Source organism: Haliaeetus leucocephalus, unplaced genomic scaffold (genome assembly GCF_000737465.1).
Source record: "Haliaeetus leucocephalus isolate CR32 unplaced genomic scaffold, Haliaeetus_leucocephalus-4.0 Scaffold751, whole genome shotgun sequence".
Classification (NCBI taxonomy): domain Eukaryota; kingdom Metazoa; phylum Chordata; class Aves; order Accipitriformes; family Accipitridae; genus Haliaeetus; species Haliaeetus leucocephalus.
Window position 1 is genome coordinate 4676994 of NW_010973187.1, and position 19608 is coordinate 4696601.

The 19608-nt window shown below is 37.1% G+C and overlaps 1 protein-coding gene across 1 annotated transcript in view; it reads left to right on the forward strand.

Moving 5' to 3' along the window:
- The window catches only part of LRRK2 (leucine-rich repeat kinase 2), an 86711-nt gene that overhangs the window by 16697 nt on the left and 50406 nt on the right, over positions 1–19608 (forward strand). The window contains exons 4-9 of the mRNA XM_010581087.1: positions 4322–4428; positions 8928–9016; positions 10938–11072; positions 12737–12871; positions 15450–15581; positions 18437–18556. Coding sequence (XP_010579389.1) covers positions 4322–4428; positions 8928–9016; positions 10938–11072; positions 12737–12871; positions 15450–15581; positions 18437–18556 — 718 coding nt within the window. The remainder of the gene's footprint in view (positions 1–4321; positions 4429–8927; positions 9017–10937; positions 11073–12736; positions 12872–15449; positions 15582–18436; positions 18557–19608) is intronic.

Consider the following 19608-nt stretch of genomic DNA (forward strand, 5'->3'; position numbering starts at 1 on the left):
CGGGGCCGGGGCCGCGGTCCCGCCGCGCCGGCTTCCCTGCTCGGGACGAGCCGGGCGCGGCAGCCCTTTCCCGGAGGGAAGGTTACCGCTCGGCTTGTTTACTTCACTTGCTCTCTTCTGGGCCACTTTCTGAAGTGCTGTCGGTCTGTAGAAGGGCGCTTGCATTTAAAGGGACAAGCGTTCCAGCTTGTTCAGATACCACTCGTTGCATCTCTCTTTAAAGGGCGGAAGGCGGCGGAGTAGAAAATAAAAATTAAGCAGGGTGAATACTGCGTGACAGAGGCTTCCAAATTACCAGCAGTGTTATCTGATACGTTTTGTACGTGTCATTGTTGAATTTTGCCATGGTTAGACAAACTTCTGAAAAGCAGAATTTTATAATATGAATTCATACGTATGTAGCCCTATCCTAGAGAGTTGTACTATACCAGTTTTGTAAGGGGCGGCGGGGTGGGGGGTAAAAAAAATCTTTTAGCTAAGAGTAGGTTCTGCAATTTAAGGTTCTGCTTGGCTGCTTCTGTAACTTGCCATTGGCCCATTTAGATTAGGTGTGGCACTTGTACACTTCGATGTTGTACTTATGGTACAGCTGCCAGACTTGTCATGTGAAACAGCTCCTTCCTGGCAGGCATATATTAAATTTCTGACTGTGTTGTGCTTAAAGGATGTTTATAAGCTCCAGATTTCTGTGCAACTCACTTGATTTTTATTTTTTTTTTTTATTAAGCCCATAATTGTATGGATACAATATTTTTGGCATCTTTTACTTTTTTCAATTCAACTAGAAGGCAAAACATAAATTATATCACAAATGTCTCTTAAATAATAGTATATTTTAAGGTTTTTTTTTGTCTAGCTAGACAGCTAGAGGTCAAAAGCATAAAATTCAGATTAAATATGAAATTGGTACTTGTGTAGTGATTAATCTGGAATAACGGTGGTCTCACGTTTCCTTTGAAGACTAAATGTTTGTGCAGAGTGAAGTTTTAACTAATTTTACTATTCAATTGTAAGGTCATTAAGAAAGAAGAATGAATCAGCAGTTATTTTCAGGATAAAGCATATTATGCATATAACAATTTACAAAACCACTGCCCAGAACTTTAGACTAGGAAGTAAAAAATATGAAATCCAGCCACAACCAGAATTAGGTCTGAAATGACAGCACAAGACTCTCAGAATTGCATAAGGAAAATAGTGATTGTTTAATATTCATTTTAACTGTGTTAAAACACCTCACTGATTTAATATAGAATGTTAAAATTAGTTTTATCTTCTGTCTGTCTACATATGCAGTCGTCCAGTCTTTCAGTTTAGAAGTTTTGGAGCTCCTTTGCATTACTATGTTGTATTAAAGTGTGAAATTCATAGCCAGTGCAAAGCTTAAATCCTGTTCCTCGTAAAATGTCTTAGGCAGCTCTTCCTTCACATTCAGTTACGATATTTACAAACATCCACAATATGTTAGTAGAGCTCTGTCTTCTTGCTTCATTCACTGCAATTCGTTTACAGTCTTTGAATACACAGTTCTCACTTTATGGCAGTGATAACGTAATTCTGATTTCAGTGCAGTCTCTTTACACTACTAATGAATTTTCATTGAATAAGTGGATTAATCCACCTCTTTTGCTTTGGCATTGTAATAAAATTGATTCACATAAGAGAATAAACACAGAGACATATCTGAAGTGAGGATTTTCTTTCCCTCCCTTCCTTAATTGGTCATAAAGCATCACTTTGTGCTGCTGTTCCACTGGCTTGTACAGAGTAAATATGCTTAATAGATCAATCTTGCAAGTACCAGTGCAAGTCGGACTACAGGCATAAACTCTGCAAGCTTCTTTAGAAGTAGGAAGGTACTGGGCTGGAAAGTCAATAGTGCCTTAAAATAAAATAGACACCTTTAAGTAAATATGGTGGTTTCTTTCTGCAGTTACTCTGGCAATGATTGGAGCAGCTTAGAAACTCTAGAGCAAAATATGTTTACACTTCAGTAAAGAGCAGTCAGCAGCAGGGCTTTATTGTCTCATGTAGAAGGTGTGACCTAATGTAATATAAATTCATTGCACGCTAGAAATGAAAAGGGTCTGATTTAAAAATAACAGAGTTTCAGTGCTGCCACCAACTGTTCCTGTGTATAGGGACCTGTTTAAGTGTTTATAAGAACATCTTTGTTTACTGGGTTTGGTTTTTTTTCTTCCCCTGTAACCTTTAGGATTTCTGTTATTTATAAGACCCATACTTTCCTACATGATTATTAAACAGATAATAAGCTCTCTGTTATCTCAGAGTGTGATTTTAATATTGTAAAATAGACCACATGTCAGCAGGTCAGATGTTTGCATCGGTCATCTCTGGATCCACAGTTCTTATAAATGTTTGCTAATACTTGGGAGTCACAACAATCCAAATAAAAATGTTTCATGGAAATATAAATTTCATCAGAAACAGTTTTAATACAAAAAGGAATTTTCTAAAGTCATTAAGCTAATTTTCATCATGTTCTAAATTTTACAAGAACAGTTAGGATGGCATGAAGTGGGACTTCTAAAATAAAATATTTTCTAACCAATACACAGTGTATGAATTAGTGGTCACCTCTACAATGTCTTTGCTATGCAGATTTGAAATCTGTACCTGATTGACTGTCACTGATAAGCTCTTGGAATGTGGAAAATTAGGTAATTGTATATCCTCATCTTGGGGAGGACTGATGGTTGCTAAGACTATTCTTTGCACCTCTGTTTAGTTAGGACTCAGTTACACAGACCAGCCTAATCTTCCTGAATGTCCATAATAATTGGTTTGCAGTCTCGTGTAGAGCAAGCCAGCTTGGTGTCCAAGTAAAAAAAGAGCATGCGAATCGGACCGTGGTCAAGCTCAATCTGCAGACGTTAAGGTTGTAATTGGCTTGAAACATTTGGCTCTGCAAATCTAAACTGAAACAGAAACAAAATTACTGCAGATAGTGTGAACATAACCCATGTAATCAGATATGTGAAAGATAAAAGCAGAATTCCAGTTCTCAGGGAGCTACATCACCTTTTTTATGTTTGCCAAAGCTGTCATGAAAGCTATCTAGATTCAAGCCTGTGCTGTTCCTATGGGTGTTTCTACACTACCAGACTTGAAATTTCATGTCTCTAGTCTTGCAGACTGCAGGGTTAGAGATCATGCACTTTCCATGAACTTTGTCGTTAAACTCCTTGGAAGTAGCCATTTACATTCCTGTTGTTGGCTGTCCTGTCTTGACCTCTTTGCTTTATATAACTCTTCTGCCAGAAACTGATCCAGTTACGCATACAGTTTTTGAGCCATACTTAGATTATCTTCTGTCTTGACCCTATTCTTAAAGCACACAGGCCTACTTCCACTTTTTTTTTTGTTTTTTTTGTTTACATGGCCAAGGAAACTTAGATGCCGTTTTTTAATTCCTTTTTGTAAAATCTGCTTCATCTTAAATGTTGACATTTCTCAGTTCACTTCTCTTTCAATACAGTGAGGTTTTCTTGCTCATCAGTTAATCCTTTGTACAGATTTTGCTTACTGCATCCTCACCAAAGCCCATTCAATCATATCAGCCTGCAGGCATTCATAAGAAAGCAGATTTCTCCAATATGGAAGACCAAAGAGGAACATTTTTCAGTTTTGGCATTATTTAGAGATGTTTGAAAGTCAAATAATTTGCATAGGATAAAGCAGGTAGTTATTAAGAACAAATATATTGGTTTTAGTTCGTCTTTCATTCCTTGTGATTTCAAAACTTTCACTGCCTTCATTACATTTTGAAAGCACACAGTATTGAGGATTGATGGCGAGAATATGAAACATATAGTATTATTTAGGTATCTCATCCATTTAAAACATTGGACGCCTTTAAAAACCTATCCTTTCTCTTTATAATTTGCAATTAAATGGCAAATTCTTATGGAAACACCTGTTCTTCAATAAAGCTGGACTACCTGTAATAGTGCAGTGGTCTTCCCTGGCCCATGATGATGTACTATAGATCACATCACAGTTTTCTCTCTGTCAGCATCTCTTTTAACTGTGCATCCTTTATCCTCAAGCAGTGCTGAAGCACATTGAAAGTGATGTGTTCCTACAAGCAATGCATTCAGAATCGTTAGCATATCTGTTTTACCTCCATCTTTTAACTTTTTATGTCATTTCTCTTATCTTGTGTTAATTAATTTTCCCTTAATGATTTAGCTAGATAACTTTTCAGAACATGTCTTCCAAAAGTCAAGAATGTTAGAAGACAACATTGAAGTTTCAAACAGAATACCTGTTCTAAAATAGCTGCATTCTTGTTTTACAGATGGGTTGGTCACTTCTTTGTAAATTAATAGAAATTTGTCCAAGTACTCTACAGAACATAGCTCCTAAGGATGTTGGGAAGGACTGGGAAGTACTGGGTGTTCACCAGTAAGTATTTTGTATGCAAAGAGTCTTCCAGAATGCTTGGTTATCATGGCAGCATATGTATACAATGAAATATATTTATATAATGTTATTCCATCAGCTTCTAAATGGTTGAAGATTGTTGTGTGTTTCTTCAACCTTCAGAATGGGAAACTCACAGAAGCAGGGATCTTATCTGTGTGTATAAATACCTGATGGAGAAAGTAAAGGAGGCTGAGCCAGGCTTTTCTCAGTAGCACCTAGCGACAGGATGAGAAGCAATGGGCACAAATCAAAATACAGGAAATTCCACTTAAATATTAAAAAAAAAGTCAAGCAAACTTTTTAAATTTTTCTTTTTATTTTTGTTTTGAGGTTGATCAAACACTGGAACAAGTTGACCAGAGACATTGTAAAGTCTCAAGCCTTAGAGATATTCAGAACCTGACTGGACATGGCCCTGAGCAATCAGCTGTAGCTGACTCTGCTTTGAGCAGGAGAGTTGAAATAGGAAACCTCCACAGGTCCCGGCCAGTCTCAGCAATGCTGGGATTCTGTGGTTATCAAGGACTTGTATTTTAATAAACAGATGCAGTATTACCTGGATGGTTGTGTGTGTGTGTGTGTTCTTTCCAGATGTGATGAATTATATCCATAAGCCTAAAGTAGCGCAAATGGAGAGAAGATGTATTTGTCACACCTGATCTTAGTTGTCTAAAAATTGGTATTTACACTGGTCACCTCAACTACAGTGAGTGAACTACAGTCAGTGAACACAATTACCTTCAGAGAGGATGGTTCATTCCATCTTTTTAGTAAGTTATCCTGGAGCAAATTGTGGTTTGGACTTGCTCATCTCTGTCCATTAAATGTTGAGGGAGCCAAAGCAACTGGTTTCTGGATGGCTGTGGTTAGATGGGATGAGAACCCACGTAGGTTAGCTCCATAGTTGTTCCGTAGCACAAATGCTAGTTGTAGATGTAGGTATAATACAAATAGGGAAGAAGGGCTTTGTTTGGTGTTCTCTCACTTGGGCAGATTGCCTCATTCAGGGCTGATAATGACAGCAAGAAGCTACAGCCTTGTAACTCCCCTAGTGAACGTGCCTCTGCCTTTATAGTCTTCACCATACCCTTCCTTAGAAAGGTTGCTATTGTAAGATCATTTGCATGAAGATGGTTTTGTGGTGGTTGGTTGGTTGGTTTGTTTTACAGTGGCTAGAGTACATACATGGTCAGTAGGTGAATAAACTCCCTTGAAAGGAGTGTTGGCAATTTTTGTTAGAAAGCGAAAGTGATTTGGTTGCTTTTCATAAGGAAGGAAATACTGAGATGAAGCCATATAAGCTAGTTATGATTTCTTTGGCAGCTTAAAGGCTTGTTAATTGACTGAGACTTATTCTGAGAGCTAGAGATTCTGCTGTTCATCCTTGGGTCTCGGAAAAATTACTGATCTTTCCCATAGCCTTCTCAGAGCCTGCACGGTATGAGCAGTTGAACAAAACATCCTTTTCAAACTCAAACTTCACTAAAGATCTAGTGATAACATTGCTGTACATGATCCCTTCCCACTACCAATACTTTAGCTGACTGTGTATCCCTGTCTCACATTTGGACAGTTTTATGTGCTGTGGAGAAGCTTGTTCTTAGTGGGGGAGTGGGCTCAGACATTTCTGTCAGTGCCAAAGGCAGAGCAAGCCAACTAAATTGTATCTCAAGTTCCTTGTAGGTGGATTGGACTAGTGCATCAACACCTTATTGGCTACATGCTGTTTGCAGCAAGACAGGAAGCAGTTATGGTAGAGAAGAAAAGGTCATTTTTTTTTGCAAGAGATTTTCACTTTTGTGTGTGTAACTATTTTAGGAGAAAAGAAATCTTAAGCTAGAAAAAAGCATTTGTTTCTTGTCTCTCAACCATAAGCCAACTTGACCACATTACAGTTGTGTTTACAAACAGTAGTTTGTTATTGATTTAGGTGTTCCTGACAGTGTGATAAATAATTAAGTAGTCGCTGTCACTGTGAGGATAAAGGAAGGAAATTCCTTCAATATATTTGCATCCTTTCTGCAAGCTCAAAGAGACTTCATGAGATGTTTTGTAATCTGTTATATTCAACTCTCGTACAGTAGATGAAGTTTAGAATGTTTTACATCCTCATGCTTGATTGTACTTGAAATGGGAGAGTAGATGCAGGGAATTTTCTCCTTGCATTAGACATGCTTTAGTGTGTGATTATTTTACCCTGCAGTATAGTGAGCCAGCTCATGTCTTTATATATGAACACTTGCCTGAAACGGATCACCCTCTATAAAATGCCCTCTTCTCAAAGCAGATTTCCTTCCCCGCAGCAGAAATTGTGAATCATTGGTAGACAAGGGAGAGATGTTTCATGGCTTCAGAGCATTTGATAACTCGGGGAGGGCAGGGGTTCCATCCATGCAGGGTATAAGGAGCAAGGAAGTCTAAGCCACAGTTACTTAGGGAGCAAAGAGGTGAAGGAATCTTCACCCCATGTACAGTTTCTACACATGTATGCATGTGCATGCACACCTGCAACCACACAATAAAGTGCATTAGGAATGCTTAAGACTAGAATACTTTAATCAGGAGGCTAAAGCAGATTTAAAGGTGTCTGTTTAGCTATTCTACCAGCTTGGTTAGCGTGGCTCTTTGTTTTCCTTGACTCATCACCTTACTACTTAGTCCATACATGTGGGCTGTATGCTGGGATAAGAATTTGCCTCAGGACTGAAACCCCAAAAGCCACTATCTATCCTTGTCTGTAGACTTAAAAGTCCAAAGTGTGCATACAGAAGTTTCAGTGAGGTATCTATTCTCAGTTTAAGGAAAAAAAAAACCCCTGCATTTAACTGGATTTTATTTTCTATTGTTAAGATCATCCTGCACAGTATTCTGACTAACCTTAGATTTCAATAGCAGTTTTGTGTTCATGAGAGTGTAAGTATGTAAGCAAGGCATAGTTTATATGAACAGACAATATATCTTTTATTGGACTGATACTGTTATAATTTTCTGTCTTGAAAAAGGTAAAGGATATTATGTCTCCCATCAGATTTTCCCTCTTACGTGTACTTTGGTCATCACAGCTACAACACTAGTGCTACAGCAGAGGAGAGAGAAACTAGCAAACATCATAGTATGAAGGGGAAAGAAATAAAACAGTGTTACATTCATTCTAGCTTATAAAGTTAGACTACTTTAGCAAGGCAAACAACATCATTGCTAGAGCTGGGGAATGAAATTTGGGTGAAACTTTAAATGCTGCATTTTGTTTTTCAAGACACATCAAGAGTATCTACTAAAGTATCACAGACTGCTGCACAATCCATTTTTATTATATATTATATATACAAAGATTCACATTTGAAGATTATTAAGATTGTAGAGTCAAGCTCTCCAAAATCATGAAAATAAAATAATGAAGGTTTCTTTAGGTTTTTTGTGTAAGCCTATCCTTTTTTATTTAGTTTTTAATTACTCAGTTTGGGGTTTTTTCCCCCCCTTTGAGATACGCTTCCTTCAGGGCAAAATCAACACTTATTTATTTTCTGTCATCAGCATCATTCAGTGTTTGGCCCACTGCCTTATTTATTGTTCATTAGTGATACCTTATGTGAAAACTGGCCTATTCATTTTCTTCTCAGCTTTTCTTAGTGTTCATCAGTATTGTCTACAGCTTTTAAAATTTTGTTTATTGAGAAGGTGTTACGGATTTGTGGTCCCTGTTTTACAGATGGTAGTTTGAGCAAAGTATGTTAAAACTGTCAACTGATTTTTGGGTTCTCAGTTTGATACATGCACTGGATTTTTCAGAGTACTTGGCATTGTTTGGCACTCTCTGTTCAAAAAGTCAGCTTTGGTTGACTCTGATGCAGCATTTCAGGGGTTAATATCTGTGGGTCTCAAGTTGGGCCACCTAGAAAGTAAGGAGTATACAATTGGCAGTCTATGAAATGTTTCTTTTTAGTGATTGGTCCAGCATCATGTAAGTGCTGTATGGTGGAAACTTAGGGTAGAGTTCTTCAAGGTGCTCTTCAAGTTCTTTAGCTGGGAAACTGCTGCTTCTCTTCCAACAAACCCTTGATCGTTCACTGTGGCTTAGCTCTTGCTACAGACAGAACAGTACCGTACTGTCCACAGTCTGCTGGACTCCACAACCCTGCTTTCTGTAGAGTAACCCCATCCTGAATGCGACTTGTCCTCTGTAGAATTAATATACATAACTAATGAAAAAAATAAAGTAAAATTGATAAATTATGCATCACTATTTTAATGAAGTATGATAATAGTTAAAATACCAACATTATTTCATTGCTAACTTGAAAAAAACATAAACTGAAATAAACATTTTAAAAAAATGAATAGGGAGCTTTTTAAGCTTTTGTTAATTTCTGTAAGTATTTTTGTTTTTAAGGTGAACAATTGATGAAATTTTGTGTATGTTAATATTTCTTTAGCCATAACTCTTTTTTCCTTTTTTTTTTTTTTTTTTCCATTTTTAGGCAGATTCTTAAAATGCTCACAGTCCACAAAGGAAATATAAATCTCTCAGTAATAGGACTGAAAGCATTAAATCTACTGCTCATGTCAGGTATTGTGTGTTTTACTTTCCTAATTTGTCTAATCCTTCATACCACAGAACTGTGGTATAAAGTAAGTGACTGTACATGTCAGACCTGATTTTTCTCTCTGTTTTACTCCATAAAGTCACTTCTCATTTGTACTTGCATACAAAATAATGAGTACTGTTCTGCACCTTTTTTACCCAGGTAGAAATGATTCTCCAAATTGCAAGGCTGTAAAAAACATGATTGCTTAATTTTGCCGACTTGTTATTAGCATAGACACAAATACTTGCTGTTAAGTAGTTAAGTAAAATAAGTAAAAGCTTAATTTTTCTTACCTAAGTATAAACTTGGTGACATTCTGACTTGCTTCCTTTAGTACTGGTTAGTACTTTTGAAAACAGTAAATCATCTGTGACATTTCTGTTATGCTGCTCTGCAGAGACCTAATCTTACCAGGTACTGAGAACTTTTCTCGTGGTGCTGAGGTTCTTGATCTTCTGTTGAAATTAAAGAGAGACCCTAAGGGAGAGATTCTGCTAGTTTTATTTGAGGCAGCATATAATATTAGCACAAATTATTGTTAGAATTAGGAGTGTTTCCATTGATTTTAACAGGCTTTGTAGTTAAAGATAATCCAGCTGTCCAAGCTTCTGCTGTAGGCAGTAGAGTGAGACAGGCACTTTCAGAGGATGGTTCATGCTATCCGTTTGTCTATTTTATAAGATCAGTTACTTCTTAAACCTGTTTTCCTCTCCCTTTTGATTGTAGAGAGGTCTGGAGGACTATCTTAGACTGGATGCCTAACTTTTTATCTGCTGAAGTTGGGTAATACAGATCTTGTTATAAGGCATTATACTGTGTGATTAATAATAATAATAGCAAAATCTGGCTATTAGTGAGTAACTGTAATAAGCAGCTTCTTTCTTTTAATTGTGAGGTATCATAAAGGGTCTTAAACTATTGACTGGATATTCTGTAACAGTTTATTCCTGACTGCTACTCTTCTTCTCAGCAGTTGATTAACCAAACTTAAACTCTCACTTCAACTACCTTACTTCAGAAAAACATTTGAAATTTTACCTTGTCAGAAAAATCTCTTGGTATTCTTTATTTCTACATGTCTCTCAACTTGAATTACACTATAACTAGAGCTGACAGGCCAGTGTGAATGCCATATAGAAAGATCTTCTCTTAAAAAAAGAAAAACCAAAACAAAACAAACAAAAACCAGCCACAAAAAATCCCAGCTGCATTTGAAACACTGGAACAGGCATTATGAATTCTATTGTTATTGCTGTAAGCTTGAAAAATTGTCAGGGCTATGAATCTTTTTGTCTACATATGCTACAGAGTAATATTTTTTTGCAGAATTTTTTTAATGTTATAAAAGCAACAGTGACATTGGCTTTTCAGTTCAGGCTGAACGAATGGCTGAGAGAGCGAGAATAGGGTTTTATGATACAGATGGACTGATTTAATGGTTCACTGTAGCTGACAGGTACATTTCAAATCCCCACTTGTTTTCCTCAGGCAGTCTAGTCCTGCCCTCTTTCTTCCATCAACCTTACTTCTTAGGGAAACCTTTCAGTTTGCTGTGACTGCAAAAAGGGTTTTTTTGGATGGGTTAATTTTCTACTAGTTTAGTGAGTTGAACTGGCTCATTGAGGGGTCAGACAAGTACCAAAGCAGTGCAAGGTGGGAGCAAGAGTGGAGAGGGGAAACTGTCTTTTTGGCAGTAATGTTTTAGAACATCTCAGTTGTATTGTAAAATACTGCCTTAAGAGATAACTTCCTCATGGGTTATACAAAAACCTGGATTTGAGCCATCATAGTAAGTGTTAAGGACAGTGTTAAAGAACTTTGAATTGTAATGGTTAAGTACAGTGCTTCAATGAAAATGTTGAGAACTAATCAGCGCAACATGTAATCTCTTCTGCTATTCAGATGTAATTGCTTTCCTGCTCTTGGAGGAAGAGGTGGATGTGTTTTCCTTGGTATTTAATGCCATGCACACCTTCCCTAAAAATGAAGAGATCCAGCAACATGGATGTAAAGCATTACACAAACTTTTTGAGAAAGGTATTTATATCTTGTAGTTTATTAAGTTAAAAAAACGTATAGGTTGGAAGGGGACCACAGATGTTTGTTTAACTGCAATAAATGAATTCTTGCATTCCAGATTCTGTTGTGTGTATTATATCCGTTCTTTGAATTAGCACAAAACAAGTTTTCCAAGCAATATCACAAATTTGCTAAATTAGAGCAATGAATATGAAATTTTAAAAAAATCGAAATGTCTCTTCACTTCTGACTCAAGAGTTAACTGAAAAGATGGGATTCAATGTTAGTAACACTGGAACAAAGACTAGTGACATTTGATTTTAACTCTTAAAAAACAGGATTGTTTATTTAAAGACTGGCAAATTTTAGTAACGTATGAACAGTTCTAAAATCAAGCAAAATGTTTGCACTTTAGAAAAATACATGATTTTGCTTTTGATCCTGACAATGCTAAAAGATGAATATGTGTCTGTATGATATTCTTTTGTTTATTCTGAGAAATGAACTTGCCATGTATTGAATTTTGGCAAAATTCTCAGGAACTGCATGTGTAATGGCCAAAAGGCCCACTGTTGTAGCAGCCTTGCTTTGCATTGAGTATCTTGCTTCAAAACAAATATTGAGAAATACTAGCACTCCTACCAAGTCCGCTGTACTCCTTTCCTTTAAAGATAGTCTCCAGCTCTTCAGCTTTGTTCTTTCTGGCACCATTTTTATTGCTTTTTCTAAGTCTTCCTCCCACACATGTGTGCCTGGAGTTATCTTCTGCGTTCCTTCCCCTCTTCCACTTTCCCTAAATACTTTGTCCTGCTGTATTTTCTCTTCAGTCTCCACAAAGGTCTGAGCTTCTTAGACTTTCTGTGCATGTTTTTTATAAGTCCCTGATTTTTACAGATCTACAGACTGCTCTGGGTACAGACCTGCATACCTTCTTATTGATGGCAGTGCTAATGTAACAAGTTCCTAGGGTTGCCTATGGCTATCTTTTCCTGCATCTGAGCCACCTTGTCAGTTATTGTAATGTGAATGTTTGCCTAGCCTTAGCTTGAACCAGATTCAGAAAATGATTCTGCTTACGAAATTTAAAATGTGTCATTCTTTCTCAACCTGGATCAGTTCCCTTATCTGGTTCATTGCACAGCCACGCAGTTATGTCAGTACAAATGACAGGGGGCAGGGATGGAAAAACCATAAGCCGTTATTACAATGAAGGTAAGATATTATTAAAGCATGGCTGTAGTCTTTATGGAAAGAACTCCATTATCAAAAAAAGTTGAGAAGTGAAGTAAAATCATGCAGTATGCAAATTGGCATTCCATCAAATGGTTTTCACTGCCTTTCCTTCAATATATACTGTCTTGGTGAGGAATATCTGAAGTTTGTTCTGTGAAAAAGGCTAAAAGACTTCTTTTAAGATACTGATTCACCGGGAAGCATTTAAAAGTCAGAACTCAGTTACATAAAGTGCAGGCTAGAAAAAGGTCTTTATAAAGTAGCTCAGTTTTTAGTAAAAGGAGTCATAAATGTGTAAGATGATGTGTGTGGAGACTACCTTACTTCCTGTGAAAAATAGAAAATAAATATAAAGAAACTTGATAAAAACAATTATCTTCTCTCATGTTGTACCAGGATGTGAATTATTTCTTCAAAACATACTGTGTCTCTCTTGCTTTTCAATTTAGTTCCAGAAGAGCAGCTGACTGAATTTGTTGAAAGCAAAGATCATATGATCATACTGAAAGTATTTAAAGAGTTTCCTGAGAAAGAAGAGGTGATTCTTCCTGCACTTTATTCATTACATTCCTTAGCTGGTCCATGTAAGTGCATTATTGAAAGTTATTTTCAATTCCTCATCTCCCATAGTGTGCATTAGCTCACCTCAGTTTGTGGTAATCTTTCAGTAATTATAAAAAATCAGTGAGAACTGGTTGGGAGTTGCAAGAGAAATTACTTTTCTGTTTTCTTTGGGAAATACTGATTTGTAATTTTTCATGCAAAATTTTCATATTCAGCCATTCTGATAAAACTGAAATCTCTCATAACAGAAAGAGGCGTTCTTCTGCTTGGAGTGAGAGGTAACAAAGATGCTCATCATGGCTGTAGAGGTCAAAGTTCAAGACCCTGCCCTGTCTTTTTTTAATGCTTGAAAAATAAGATATATTTATTGACTAAATAAATCTTCAGTGTGTTTGGGTAGCAGGTAAGGAGCACTGTTGGCAGAGGCTGTTCCACAAGGGGAAAATCACCCATGCAAATCCAATGGCCAGGGCTGAGAAAAGGTATCTGGTACACAGACACCCCCTCTGATCATTCAGTGGTGGCTGCAATGAGGAGCATTGGTAGCACTGTGCACATTATAGAGTCTTAACGGTGTCCTCAGGTGTTGTGCAAAAGGACTGGAAGAAAATGTCTTCATTATGTCTTGTCTTCTGATAACAGCAGTCCCTGTTGTGGGCAAAATCAGATCCTGAGAAATGTGCTTGATGTTTTGTGTCAGTTTGTTGACAGTAATTTGATCTTGTTGACACAGAGGCAACTCTTGTCAGCTTCCAGCTGGTAGTCACAATTTTGGCAAGCATAGAGCAGCATCCTGCTCTCCATGTCTTCCATGAGGTACGTAATCTTGTACTCTTGCAAACATGATTCCTCACAAAGCTTTGCTCATACATCTTGCCTGGCTCTGTGGGAACCATGCTGGCCCCATGTATGCCGTAAAACAAGAACTGGACTGGAGTGTCCCACATTTCATCAGACTCCAAGCTATTTAGTTTCTGTTTCTCAAACTTCATGCTGTTCCAGTTTGTGTTTAAAAAGTTAAGTATTCCTTGAGCCAGAAATAATTTTAGCCTAGCCCAGAAGTTACTGCCATTTTCTAAGGAAGAGGATGCCAGATTTTTAAGTACTTTTTAAAATAGTAAATACTTACACAAAGCGTAACAAGAGAAGGGCATGACAGACCTGCTCTAAAGTAGGTATTTAGCACTCTCATTTCTGATACAAAAGATTGAAAATGGTCAGAGAAACAGAGATAGTTTGCACAGGAATGTACAATGCTAGGCTACTTTTGCCAGCATTCATACTCTTGGTTTGTGACATCCCACAATACCTGCAAGAAAATGTATTCCTTCAAGGCCACCATGGAGAAAATCATTCCCTGTAATTACACACTCTAGCTTATCTGGTAGTAAAATGTTTGTCTCCCCATATGCTGAAGTTCAGATCTTTATTCCAAAGGAGTTAAATCAAGGATTTGTACCTCGCTATACCTTCTTTCAGTTACACATATGTAGACTTTATTCCAGCTCATATGTCATGAGAAATTGAAGGGTAAGAGTTTATTCCAATGCAGTACAAGAACTCTTTTAAATCTCAGTAGTTTCAACGGAATGAGAAAATGCTTTGCTGCTGACTGTCCTCCAAAGTCCATAGGGAGGTGACAGGTCACAGAATATTAGCCATCCAAATGGTAGTCATGGGCAGCCATCCAAGCTTCTCTTCTGTTTAATGGGGAGAAACAGGCACCTCAAGAGGAAATCTACCTAACCCTAAGGTATCTGTTACAGGTGGGATAAGCCACCATATGGAATGCTCAGATCTCTTCAGCAGTTGTTGTGAGAACCTAGATGACCAAGTTTTGGTGGTTAAGAATAAATGAGATCCATTCCACCTCCTTTTCTCTAGCTTGTTCTGGTAAATGGTGGCTCCCTGCAAATGTACCATTGTTTGGTTCTTGCAGGATTTAAACATGCAGTTAATTATGCTCTTTCTGTAGTAAACAAGTTTGGAATCTTCTGAATATTTTAATATGTTTATAATTGTCACCTGTGAAATGATAACTTACTGTGAAGCAATACTATTTTGTGGAACATACCTTTAAAAAGGTGTTTTCAGTTGAGAATGACATGAATAAATTGCTGTCCTCTTAAAGCATTGTGAAAGTACCTTACTTCAATATCAAATAGAATGCTTCAGAAATGCTTCCCACTCAGAGCTTGCTTTTTCAACTTACAGAGTATCATTTAATATTCAGAGATATATTAATTTTAAGATCTCCTGCTGCTTTAAAAAGACTTACTATCTTTAATAATACAGTTGTGGATATTCCTTTTATGTTGTATATAGGAGAGCCAAGCTGTTGAAAGAATGATTAAGAAAGATTATAGACCTCAGCAGAGTAATGCTTAACTCCCTTGGAGTCAGTGACAGGACTCTGTGTCTTCTATGGCAATACCAAGAAAAAAAATGCCACCTTTCTGTCAAGTTGCAAGGCAAAAACTGAAACATAGGCCCAGTTTTCTAAATAAATCTATTTAAATAAAGTCTGAATTAGAATCCAATCAACATGGGTGGTTTTTTTTCTTAAGAAGCAATTTTTATTTCTGTTTCTTTCTTTAGCCAGCAATGTTGAAGTGCTCATGTCTGGAAATGTTCGCTGCTACAACATTATAGTGGAAATGATGAAAAGTTTCCCCAATAGTGAAACAGTTCAGGAAGTGAGTTGCTGTTTGTTGCATAAGCTTACATTGGGTAAGTTCACAAAGTTGTTTATGGTTAGCTTACTCTGACTCTGTAAGAGTTGGAGTTAACTGACAGCAAGCATTACAGGCAACGAGAGAACTACTATTCCAGTTAATCCTCAGGGTGGTGTATAGCTCCATGTCTTCAATGATGTAAACATACTGAGGTAACACTGGCCACAGTCAATATGGTATCCTTTCATGTTAAACATTAGTAACAATGACAGAAGCTGCCATAAAAGATTAGAGCAGGGGAAAAAATGAGACAAAAGAGTGGGAGAAACACAAGATGAGAATGGGAGATCAATAGATCCCATTCTATATAAAGTTCCTATAAGAAAGCAAGAAAATTCCTTATAGATTTCTTTTTTGAAGTGGCAATGCTGAATGTGTGAGAAACAACTGGAGCTACAGAATTACCTAGGAGGTATTCTCCAACACTGTGTTTTTCCTCCTTGCAATGCATTTGCCTTCAGAGACCTATGCTGCATTCCTGCCCAGCTGTGGTGCCTGTCTTGGGACCCCCTATGCTGCAGCAGTGAAAGAACCACTGGTTCCTAGACTTCCCTTGACTTGGGCAAAAGTACTTTCGTTGTCTAGGCTTACATGGGCTAGTGTTACATCAAGAAAAATGATGGCAATGTCAAAAAGGGATTTGTTGTGCCTCTTAGCAGCTCTGTCCTCTCTCTTGCCACTTTAATAAGCCGATCTGAGCAATTCCCAAGGACCACATAATAGGAAGGTCAAATGAAAATAACTGTTTTTCCACCTGCTGCATACAAAACCACTGTGAGTAGCTGCCTGAGCAGTCCCCACTCCATGGCAGGCTCTTCTTCATCAAGGACTCAGCCAAGGTTTTTCTCATGAGTTAGGCTTCCCAATTCTTGCAGGTGGTGGCCTGAAGCTACTGCAGATGCTGGTACCAGTGCATGACTCCCCTTAATCAAGTCAGTCCCGTCCTTTCACCATCTGTTTCTGCTTCTTCATGCAGATATTGTAGAAAATACAGATCAAATTTAAGTACAACGCAGAGCAACTTCCAGTTCCCCTTAAGAAAGCCAAATAAAAATTTCAAGAAAATGTGGTGGTCACTGAGGTAGTATTTGCAGGTTTTTGGCAAAAGGTGATGTTACCCTTGAATGTTTTCCTGTGCAATGTTAACTGAAGATAGGCAGGGAAACCAAGCACTTGTGGGGACACAGCAACTCTGTTGACATGCCTTGATCTTGCCCTAAGCCCAGCCAGCCTGGTTTCAGTCACACGTTTGTTGTATGTGTATGCTGACCAACAAGTAAAGGAGCCACAAGATCCATTTCTTCTTTCAGCATAACAGATGCCCTTCATCTTAATAAGGAGCCACTTCAGTAGAGTTATGGGAAGAGTTGTCCACAGCACCACACAGTTAGGTAAACAGATGTGAAATTGCTGGGTGCTCCTGGAAATAGTCTGGAATATTTCCATATAGCCAGTGCGGCTTCCAGAATTATTCTGATGGACACTGTCTTCCAACCCGTGTTAATTGGCAGTGGAATGGTAAAGTCAGCATCTACTAACTTCCAAAATCACCATCACGCATTCTTGCTAATCTAGTAATGACTACCCTAGATTTAATTGACCGATACCTGTAATAACTCATCACATAGCCTAAGATTATTAATTTTGTGAGGTAAGTAACATATTTACACGAACATACCATTTCCATTAAAGTACAGCAAGAAACAGCAGTGCTGGTATAACATGACCACACTACTACAGGGTAAGAAGAAAAATACTGTTTCCAGTTGCACTGGTAATAGGTGTTAAGGCCAGGGTTTTAGAATGATGAATCTGGAAAGGACTTGCCTTAAAGTCTGTTCTTAAGAATTCTGTTAACTTGGTCTAGTTGAACTGAACCATAAAACATTGGGAGAGGTACTTATCTTCTGGTGAAAAAAGTAGACATTGAAGGTAGTCAGCACCTATAGGACTCAGGACCAGAACTGAGGGAAAGAAATTAGGTTTGCTTGTCTTCAGTATGCAATTGTAGTTTTGATTCTCAAATATGGGAGACTTCTTAATTTTGTACCTCATCTGAAGGGTTTGAGAAACATTGATACAGATTTTAATCCGACCTGTCACATTGCTAGTGTGATTCTCATTTTTACTAATCAAGAGTTAAACAAAATTTAATATCAAAATAGAAAGCGTAGCTATCAAACTATGTTTTACAAAGTGAGCCTTGCTGTAGTATTTTATGCATGATACTTGTTTTTACAACAAACAGGCAAGTTATTTTCATGTGATTGCTTTTTGCAGAATTCCTTTTATTCAACCTATAGTATAAAATTAATATAAATACTGTATTGTAGGCTATAAAATAGCCTATAATAAAAGTTATGCTTTAAATATATTTATCACCAAAAGGTAGTTTTTTCTACTATTCCAGAATGTATGTATTCTGTATTTATAATGCTGACCTTGATCTATTTAATGAGGGCAAAAACAGAGAGCAAACCAGGGTTAAACCAATTGCTTGATAGGATAAATCAAATCATTGCAGGAATTCAAGACCAGGACTGTATTTGTTTCCTGGCAGGAAGTCTGCAAGTGATACACTGACTGTATTTTTTCTTGTTTTGATGACAATGTGCACTTCATTTTGCATTAAACCTCAGTCTTTCATAAAAAAACCATAAAGAACCTAGATCCCAGCTATTTTTTATCCTTGACGTCTTCTTTCCACAAACACTGTTGTGTCAAGCCCTCTGATAAGAAATCCATTGTTTGCTACAAAGTTTTTGCATTGTGTGCTGAGAAATTTATGTTAAATGCGTGTAAAGCCCTAGATATGTGTTTATATTAATTTAATATCTCATGTATTTTCAGGAAATTTTTTCAATATCCTTGTATTACATAAAGTTCCAGAAGTCATTGTGAAGGCTGCTAAAACATATCCTGAAAATGCAAAGTTACAAGCTGCAGCTCTCAGTTGTTTAGCTCTTCTAAGTGAGTAAATCTCTTCCTAAATACATAAATACATTATTTCATTTATCTGTCCACTGTTAATTTTTTTATAGTGGTAATTTCCTATAATGATTTTGAACTCCATTTCTTTAACATGAAAGCCTCAGGCAGGATAGCTTTGACAGAGCTAGATTTCCTACATGCTTACAGTTCGTTGTTTTACTATGACATGGTTGTGTTCACATCATATGTCCAGCATCTTCACAGTGTTCAGAGCTGGTAAGTTATGTTGACAGATCTTAACAAAGCAACCTGTTTGTTCCTAGGCAAATATGGTATAATCCCTACTTAATATAAAATCTCTAGACATAACAACACTAATTTGATGCTGTGTTTGCCATGTATGACAGTACTCATTACATTGTGGCAGCTGATAGCAACACCAAATCAATGCTTGTGCTGGAGTTCTGAAATCAATTAAAAAATTTAAACTTTTCCTTGAGTACACTCCAGGTATTATTTTGAAACAGAAGTTAGTTTAGTTAGTTGCAAAAAGCTAAGAATCTGATCCTCTTTGTCTTTGAGTAATTGTTCCATACAAAAGTCAATAGAGATGCTGTTTAAGAGTCCCCAGAATAGCAAAGATTAGAAATCAGTACATACTCCAGTAAGCCTCAGATATTATGGTCACTGTTGATACTTTTTTTTTTCCTTAAATGCTGAAAAATCACAGGTATAAAATTATTTCTTTTAAATTCTATTGCACTTTCTAGGACCAGATATTTCTCTTTTAGCAACTGCAATTTGCATTTCATTTTTTAATGGCACTGCTTCAGAATTTAGATGGCTCTGTGGTAAGTGGTTAAATTATATTTTATGTCTGTGGTATTCTGTATGTAAACACACAACAAAAAAAAAAGTATGTGCAGGTCTTTTCAGAGCCTGAGCATTCACTGGTCTGTAACTATGTCCCTAATTTACTGCACTATAATTAATTTTTTTAGTCCCTTTATAACCTTAAAGACATTTTTCAAATCTGTCATAGAGTTTATGTCAAAAGAGTTCTCACTTCCCAGAAAAGGCTAATCCTCCTG